This window comes from Lipophrys pholis (assembly GCF_963383615.2).
Source record: "Lipophrys pholis genome assembly, chromosome: 8".
Taxonomy (NCBI): domain Eukaryota; kingdom Metazoa; phylum Chordata; class Actinopteri; order Blenniiformes; family Blenniidae; genus Lipophrys; species Lipophrys pholis.
Window position 1 is genome coordinate 4,342,899 of NC_137630.1, and position 9,545 is coordinate 4,352,443.

At 46.8% G+C, this 9,545-nt stretch overlaps 1 protein-coding gene across 3 annotated transcripts in view; it reads left to right on the forward strand.

Annotated features, from left to right (window-relative positions):
* The window catches only part of bcl2l1 (BCL2 like 1), a 37,957-nt gene extending 30,386 nt beyond the window's left edge, over positions 1-7,571 (forward strand). For all 3 annotated transcript variants that reach the window (XM_080468782.1, XM_080468783.1, XM_080468784.1), the window contains exon 3: positions 5,505-7,571. In XM_080468782.1, coding sequence (XP_080324908.1) covers positions 5,505-5,648 — 144 coding nt within the window. In that variant the 3' untranslated portion in view covers positions 5,649-7,571. The remainder of the gene's footprint in view (positions 1-5,504) is intronic.
* Positions 7,572-9,545: the final 1,974 nt, after the last annotated feature.

The window sequence follows — 9,545 nt, forward strand, 5'->3', positions numbered from 1 at the left end:
ACAGCCTTTAGCCCGTTGCTATCTGCTTGGTGGCTGCTCCCGACTGGAGGACAACTCGTCCACGAAACTGCAACCCTGGACGACTTGTCCACGGATGAGCTCTAGTAGATGTCCAGATATATTTCTAGAGTATCATGTGGCTTTGTTTCTCTGAGAATTGCTCAAGTTTACCTTATCACACCTCCACTGACCTGGTCACACCTCAGATCTAACCCTCGCCCTTAAGACGGCTTCATAATGAAATATGGATCATGTTTTCGTGTCAAATACTTAATATAATACTTAATAATCCTTCCAGATGTGTCAAATACACTTCGAAATCAATAATCCTGAAAAAAATTAGTGGTAGACGAGATGAGTGGAACCACATGGTCCAGGGTTGCAGTTTTGTGGGCGAGTTGCCCGTGGACCGCTGCTCCCACTGCCTCCTGCTTCTGGAGTGAACCTGAAGCTTCTCGCAGGTTTTCCTCCTTTTTCTTCATCGGATCTGGTTTTCAATGAAATCCGACAATTTTCCCAGTTTTTACTTTGAGGTTTTGTTTTAAATTAAATCTTTAATTGAATTTGCAGAGCTCCAGGTGCGTCCTACTTGCTCGTCGCGAGTCAGCGCCCCACTCCTCTTTTTTTTTTTTTTTTTTCTTCCTTCTGTTATGAAAAAACAGACTAAACAATGACATTTAAACTCTTATGAGGTGTGCCTGTATGTTCTGGACAGTGACGTAACTGTTTGTTTTTAAAGCTTCACAGAAACCTTCTGTGATTCCACCTCTGTAGGTTGTATTGTTGTGTGTCTTTCAGGAAATGTTAACGTGTCGCAGGATTCTGTGAGTTCTTACCAGCCCTTCTAATCGAAGCAGACAGTGTTGGACTTTGAACAGCAGCTTAAGTTGTTGGGCTCGGCTCTTCAGTCCGTCCACCGGGTGCCACCAAGTGTTTCCTGCCGTCTGAGTGGCAACGTGTCCGGACATGTGGGAGTGACAGGTGTCTGTCTCCACCGCAGGGTGCACTGGCAGCACGCCCTACACCCACATTCTTCACATTGTTGCCGATGACTTCACAGGGAGGGGTCATTGGTCAGACAGAAGGAGAGGAATGCGGCTTCCGATTACATCGTGTAATCACACTACGTCAGTATTCACTTAAGTACCACTTAACGATCCCAGGTGGCTACTTCCTGTCATGCGGACCACAACCCTGCTTATCGGTCTGCTTATCAACACTTTTGGTTGCTGCGTCTCACTTCGACTGCAATGCCATCTGACTGCCTTTTTTCTTAAGTTGTCATGCAGGAAGTGTCGGTGCAGCAGCAGACTGAGGTCCTCCTTTTTTCCAGTTGACGGTGTCTTTGGCTCGTCCCAGTCATTATCTCTGTCTGGAGGTGCAGAGGTCAGCCGTGAGTGACTGCTGAGTAATGGAGTCGGCTTCGGGTGAAACCGTCACCCTGAATGAACCCGAGGCAACCTGGCCTCTGCCGAACCGGAGCGAAATCCTAACTTCTGCAAACCTTCCAAACTCCTCAGCAGCCATCAGTTACTTATTGACGAGTTCCACAGAGCTTCAGCAGTACAGGTGCTGCTCGCTCAGAACAGAAGCAGTGTTTACTCACCGTGTGCGTGTGTCAGTAGTATGTTGTGAGGTCAACGCCTCAAGCAGCTGAGTTAATAAACATATTAATGTTCCCTTCCTTCCAAGTTACTGACAATTAGGAGTTGCTCCAGTTATTTGTAGAGCTTTGTGTTTTAGATTGAGTCGTGTTTCTTATCAGGATACATCAGTTGTCACTTTGTCAAATGACAGTATTTTTAAAAGCTCCTGTGAAGAAGAGACAGTCTTCCTCTGTAACCCAGACTGGGCAACACGTCACCTCGTGATTACCGTCGAGCAATAAAACAACTGAAATACCGCCATGTACACAGTTTGCTGGAATACTGGCACATTTTAGTAATTATAATCATAATACATTTAATGTGGTAATTCCACTTCTGTCCCGCAGCTTGTGCAGACAGACCAACATTAATGCTGCCAACAGTGAAGACTTTCAGAGGACCAAGTCCAGTCTGAGGCACTGCTTTAGTAAGCAGGTGTTTAGAGTAAAAGCAACTACGAAGACAAAACGCTCCAGCTGACACTAACGGTGGACAGCGTGCAGGACGGAGAGAGACGGCGGCTCTGCAACTCTTCTCATGTCCCTTTAAAGTCAGAAGAATTACATCAGGGTCGTTAACTCGTATCAGAGAGCCGTTATTCATTATCATCTTACTGGAAAACCAAGGGTGCAGAAGGAACAAGCTGCTACTTCATCAGTCCTGAACAGTAAAATATTGTCAGCTGCAGGGGCCAAATCTAGCTGCTTGGAGGGGAAAGCTGATTTTTTAAAAATCTGTTTGTTGATGTTTTAATTGTGTTTCTCCAATTTGACAGAATGAAAGAATGTGCACTTTAAAGCAGCGTACAGACAATAGAAAGCCTCAGTGGGATCGGTAACTCCACTGATGGCTGACGTGATGATAACCGCTGCTCTGTATTCCACCGCATTGTGTTCCTACGAACCGACAGGCAGGCTGTTTCTCTGAAAGCATGTCACGAGGGTTTACACCGAATGTTACTTGCACTGTTTAAATATTGGAGCAAATCAAGTGACAGCAGCAGCAAATACTGTTTATCGGTTATCTGGAAAAACTTTCATCCAGAACAGTCTGAACACGCCAGTGGAGTCATGAGCAGAGTTCCGTAGCAGAGGCCTGTTAACGTGGAAGTTTCTCGTCTTGTCCCTTGTGGGTTTTTTTTTTTTTGCTTGTGCTTCTGACTTCTGGTCTGTTTCCACCAGATAAGATTGGTTAATGAAGTGAAATACAGTTGGTGGTAAAGACAATTTAGTTGTAGATACAAATCTTTTTCTTCTTTGTTCCAGTGCTCATGGTGCTCTTGTTTCCTCATAGCTCACGTTAAATCACTTAGAAGTTCTTCGATTCCTTTGAAGAAAATAAAGTGTTGCATGCCAGTTAATGGATACTAGTAATGGTATAAAAATGCAAGTATACCTTTTTAAAGATAAATGAACTTTTATTTCTTAAGAATATTTCAAATTGGAATTGTATTATGAAAAAAGAGATTGTAAATATCCAAAATAAATGATCAAGACAGCCTCTCTCTCTCTCTCTCTATTTCCTCTATATTTCCTATATTAGAGATATTTCCTCCTGGTGATCCTGAGCAGCAGTGTGTCTTCAGTGTGTTTTCAACCTGCTGCCGTGATTGGCTGATAGGCCTCGAGAAGCAGGTGAAGCTAACGCAGTTAGCTTGAGCTGCGGCTCGGTTTCACGCGTATCGTCCTCGTCCTTATCTCCTCGCAGCCTGCTCACACCCTCCACCTTCTGTTCCCCTGATCACACTCACTCCTGCCTTCACCTGTCTGTGTGTGTGTGCTGGATCTCAGACGTTCATCGAGCTGCTCTCTAACACTCGTTTCTCCGGGCGGAGGTCACACTCACAGTCAAACGTTGTGTTTTCACAGCGCTGACATGTTTACTGTAGTGATGTAGAAGTGATAAATAATTCAGCCGGGAGCTTTGTACTCCAGACCAGGACGTTAATCACTGCGTAGTGATCTCATGTACTTAACGGTGAAATCACTGCAACTAATGGAAAACAATGCTGAGTGTCACTGTAGTGTAAGAACAAGACTCATCTGTGTGTCTGATCGTCATCAGGAAGAGCAAAAATTTAACAATTCTAGAAGTCTTGTTTTCAAAGGGAGGGGCTTCACCCGGGGACCAGAGGCTCTGGGGGTCTGGGTTTGGCCTTTTCTCACTGTGGATTGCTCCCTTTTGAAAATATTTGAGAACAAATGATCAAAAGAAATCAATTGAGGTAAAACTAGAATACAATAGAATCGACTTTCTTTGTTTTATCATTATACAATGAACTATTTTAATGTGACGTGTGATGAAATCAGAATGAAGAAATAAGAGCAGCAGCAGAACTCTACCAGTTGCAGACTTAATAAGAAAACTTCCACTTGTTTCATTCTTCATTTGGCTGAGAGGGTTTCAGAACCACACACACACACACACACACCCACCCTTCAACCACATTACTTGATACATCAGAAAATGTCTGATCATTGATCACCCACCAACCACCAGCCCTGAGTTTCCAGTAACAGCCCTCCCTCCCTCCGCCCCTCTCTCCCTCCATCCCTCCATCACCTTGTGTGTGTTGAACTCGTCTCCACACACTTTGAATCGCTGCTCAGGATTTGGTGAAGGAAGGCCTTTGTGAGTCCTGTTGGGCTCTGCCAGCGCCGCCCAGTGGCAGGATCACAGAAGTGCATGTTTTGGGAGACGGTGCTCCGGGAAGTGACTTAGTGGGGTGGGGGTGTTGACGTTGGATCTGCTGGGGTCTCAGTGAGGAGACGCACAGGAGGTCCAGGCCTGCCGACCGTTGTCATTCTGTCCCTGTGACTCGGTTGAGGGTTTTTCCGTCTGTGCTGACTTTGCTTTGCCATCGCTGCCGGTGCAGCGGAGGGAAATGTCCTTGTGTGACTTTGTGGTCTGTGACAGTCATACTGTGGGCCTCTGAGCAGAGACCTTTACAGAGGGAATCTACCCGACACCCTGGGTCTCTCTGGGGCTTTTCTGTTTCACAGAGTGTGGCGGCTTCAAGAAACATCTGCCAAACCAAAACCCCCGAGTGCTGAACCCTGCAACCCCCCCCCCCCCCCCCCCCCTTTTTACTCTGCCTCCTGCAGACTGCACCACTGAGGAGTTCTGGGTTTCCTGTTGGTTCATAACCCCGAGACATTCATGTTGTCGTATCTCTGCTGGCTTCTTGTTGAGCGGAGAGGAAATATTATTTGTCGGTCCTCCTCATCATAATGTTTCCAGATTGACTCGAGTGTTTCCGTTTCTCTTCATGTTTGATTTTTTGCACAATTTTCAAAAAAAGGCATCAGAAGTCAGAACTTCTGCCCTTTTTTCCCTGAAGATCCTTCAACACTCTCAAAGTCTCTTTGAGCCACTGAGCAGCTCATGTTGGAGACTTTTACTGTGGAAGTTTTGTCGCCTACTGTCATGACTAATAATGAGATTTAGGAGCGACTGACTCATTTCAGTCTGCCTCTCGATCTGCCAGTTATTTACTTTCTCGATAATGTAACTGTGTCGAGGAGTTATGGTTCGGTGAAGTACGTGTTGTGAGAGATCCTTTCAACATAAAGGTTACGACAGTTGCTCAGAAACCTTTGCTGAAAACGAGGGGATTTCCAGAATAAATAAAAGCAAAGGTTCTCCTGTTCAGAGCTCAGAAACTTTGTGAACTGATCTCGAAGCTTCACTCGTGTTCTAGAACGACCCGATAAGGTTTGAGGGACAGGAAGTTCAGTTGGTGTGTCGTCTACTTCAGGGCAGTTTGTGATTGTCTTTATTTCCACCTCATTTAGTTAAAGCAGCAGCAGCTGCATGAAGCAGACGGTGCTGATGGTTCTCTTCTCTTTGTCTTTCCAGCAACGCTTTGCCGAGATCTTCGGGCAGGACGCGGCGGCGGAGGGCCGGCGGTCCGAGGAGAGCTTCAAGAAATGGCTGCTGGTGGGGGTGACGGTGGTGACGGGGTTCGTGGTGGGGTCACTGTTCGCCCAGAAGCGTCTGTGAGGAGGGGTTCACACCCCCCCAACCCCCCCCCCCCCCACCTCCCCACCTCTCATCCCTCGCTAACCCTCCCAACACATTACAGTGGAAGTTGGTCTCAGCAGACACCCGGGACGTTCACTCTTCATCCCACAAAGGAACCAAACCTTCAAACGTCTCCGAACTTTTGGGCGAAAGACGAAGATTCTGAGTGTTGATGTGTTCACGGACCAAAGTGTTCGGTTCTCCACCGTCAGACGTGCGATTCCCTCCTTCGCTCATCCTTCCCGTTCCACCTTCCTGTTTCTTTTTGCACCTCATAGATTTAACTAATTTTGCTCCCCGCCTCTGATCCCTCAAAATCCTTTTTCTTCTTGCATTCGGCGTCAAACCTGAGCTGCAGGGCGTTTGGACTCTCAGGCCACGCCCACAACGCTAAGATATCTCCATCCGTGCCATACTGAGCGTGATGGCAGGTGGAGGGTGTTGTTGCCCCCCCCCCACCCCCGACTCTCCTGTTCTCATTCCATTCCATCAAAACACTGCAGCGTCGCCACATCTTCACCACGTTAACGTTCAGCGACTACGTTTGATGAGACGACGGATCAGAAGCAGCATGACATTTGATCGATTGTTTTTTTTTTCTTTAACTAAATCACATAAAAAAGTTTGCCAAACTCTTCTCGTCTCGACTTGTAACCCACTCCGACCGGCTCTAGTTTACACAAAGGTGGGAATCTTGACTCAAGCTCACTGGGGAGGAGCTTTGTTTGTTGATTTGATGTTTGTTGGTGATTAGAAGTCCCTCGTCCTCCGCTGGTCCATGGCTTCAGGACCGCCTCCCTCCGGTCACAGTGAACACTGTAGCATCCTGTAGGTGGCGCCACACACTCGCACCTCCTCTAATATCCTGTGTTCTTGTGTTTGTGTCCAAATATCCTCTGATATTTGGACACAAACACGCCTCATTTTAACAACTCGCAGCACGGAGACGTAACTGAGAGCGGACGGGAGGTTTAACGTGTCGACCTGGAATCACTGATGTTCACTTCACTGAATTAAAACAGGCTTGTTTGGGGAAACATCACGAAAGTGAGATTCTTAGCTGCGATCAGAATTTCACCTTTTGTGCGGCGAAGTCCAACGACTGAGCGTCACAGCCACTGTTGAATAATTTCCGTCGACTTGCCGCGCCGCAGGAATCCCCACACGTTTGTTTGTTTGTAACGAATCAGAAACTTGATTTAGCTGCTCATTTTCACCACGTGATGTAAATTGTGACTTGTTTTTATTTTTGAATTTTTTTGGGTTAAAAAATTGCAAAATAGGTGGAAAGTTGCAATTCTTTTTAAAGCTCCTGCCTCCTTAAATTTCAGTCATGTAATCACTTGCTACTTTAATAAACATTACAAAAATAGCTTGGTCGGTCCTCTTCTTCAGTTCCATTCAATTGGCTTCGACAAACGGCCGGCGATCTTTTCTCTTGGAAGTGTGAATGAAAGCTTCACGTGTTCGTGGTTGAAGTGGATTCCTCCAGAGGTGAAGTGCTTCTGTGGCAAAGCCTGTTGGACTATAAATGTGTGGAAGTGATCCACGGCTGGTTCAGAGAGCTTCAGATTAAAAGCTGACTGTAGTGTTTGGGTTTGTGTTGGTGATGTACAGTACAAACGATACAACACAGAGACTGAATGAAGTGCGTTGAGTTGTTCCCAGGAACTCTGCCGGTCAAAAAATGACAGAATTTTACATATGAAAGAAAAATGATCGACACACAAAAATACTGCGATCAGAATAATATTTGAATGGAGTGACTGAGAGGTTATTTCAGTCAAATCTCAAGGCACAAAGACGAAGTTTTATTCATCACAAACTTATCGTACTAAATATACATGTTCTCTGCTCAGCGCTGGTGTGACGATAACGGTTCAGACATTTTTAATGAGTTTTAGTGAATTGTAATGTGATTCCTGTAGAAAGTCTCATTTGACACCCTCAGAACAGATGAAGCTCAGCGGCGCCTCCACCGAGGGCCCGGACCTCAGCTGGTTCTAATCTCTGATTGGTCGTCACGCTCAGTGTCCATCTGTCTGTCAGAGACGTTTCCACATCATTCCATCTGAAACCGAGTCGCATCTGCTGATCAGCTGCTCCGTAAAACTCCAGGATTTCTCCTCGCTTGCTTCACCTGAGTGGACCCCCCCCCCCCCCCCCCCCCACACACACACACACACACACAGAAACACGCACGTCACCCCTCCGTCCCTCCTCCCATCATCCCGCTTCACCCCCCCACCCCCAAGCTCCCCCAGCTGTCACCGCATGTAGTCACATGTGTCAGTCACAGCTGGAACACACACACACACACACACACACACACACACACACACACACACACACACACACACACACACACACACACACACACACACACACACACACACAGTTGATGGAAGAAAGGCAGGTTGAGCTCGTCTTGTATCGTCTAAATCTCCGTCCTTCCTCAGGTTGATACCTGACGTCTAGCGGGGGGGGGAGGGGTCCGTCTTCTTGTCCAGAACTTTCTTGCTGCTTCAAACCTGATTCCAGTCCAAACATCCAGGCAGTCATGATGTTTTTCGTACTTCTGTCACTATGAGCCGACACACAGATCAGCTCTTTAAAGGGGGGTCAGACCAGCGCTGACTCTTTAAAGGGGGGTCAGACCGGCGCTGACTCTTTAAGGGGGGGGTCAGACCCTCTAAAGCGGCTGACTGACACCGTAAAGACTCTTCTGGAAATAAATGCAGAGTTTTGCTCAGCCGTCCTTCAGGAGGTGGAGGAGCAGCGAGAGGGGGCCAGTTAAAATCATTTATTGCTCCTGGGTCAGCCTCACAATGTGGATGTTGGTTCTCTGGTAGATGTGTGGCACCATGTTGTGCGTTCTCTCTGCTTGTGTGAGAAGGATCACTGGTTGGTTCTGTAGAACAACTGAGGACTTTCCCTCACGCCGAGGACGCTCAGGCTTCAGTTGAACCACTGATCGTCTCTCGTTCCCAGAATCTTCCCACCGTTTCAGAGCAGCTTTCAGTCTGAGCTCCAGCGGGCCGACGCCGGCGGTCGGTCCAGGCGAGTCCAGGCAGGCCGGCTTCACCTCGGCGGCTTCGCCAGCGTCTTTTCTCCTTCCCTCATCTCCGTCTCACACTTCACTCCATCTCCTCCACCGCTCACACTCACTGACGAGCATCAGCATCCTCCAAACGTTCGATTAGCCAAGGTCTCCTCTCATACATTCCAGTACAGTAAATACAAATATCTATTTTTCTAGAGCCCCGCCCCCCATTAGGAAGATACTCCCAGGTGTACTCTGCTGGCTGAACCCTCACTCAGTCGAATCCCCCTACACTGTGTGTGTGTGTGTGTGTGTGTGTGTGTGTGTGTGTGTGTGTGTGTGTGTGTGTGTGTGTGTGTGTGTGTGTGTGTGTGTGTGTGTGTGTGTGTGTGTGTGTGTGTGTGTGTGTGTGTGTGTGTGTGTGTGTGTGTGTGTGTGTGTGTGTGTGTATAATGTTGAAAGAGGAAGAAATGAAGTGTGAACTCTGGCACGGCTCGATCTCCATGTGCTAGTTATTTAAAGTATTTAGATTAGTGCGTTAGCTTAGTGACTTATTTAAAAACAAAAGTGAACCGATGGCTTTTAAACTTGGTTTATATTTGGTGTTTAATAAAAAAAAGAAATCCTAGTTGTGCCCCGTTCAAATGGCCTTAAATCTTTGCATTGATCTGCATTGGTAGTTGTGGTTTTACTTTTGTTCTTAGGGATTATTGGACTGCCATTAGATTATGACCATGTAAACAAAGCAGCAAGGATATTTTCAACAACAATACAATTCTTGTTGGATGCAAAATGAAAAGATCCCAGCCATGTCCAATGGTCTTTGTATGTTT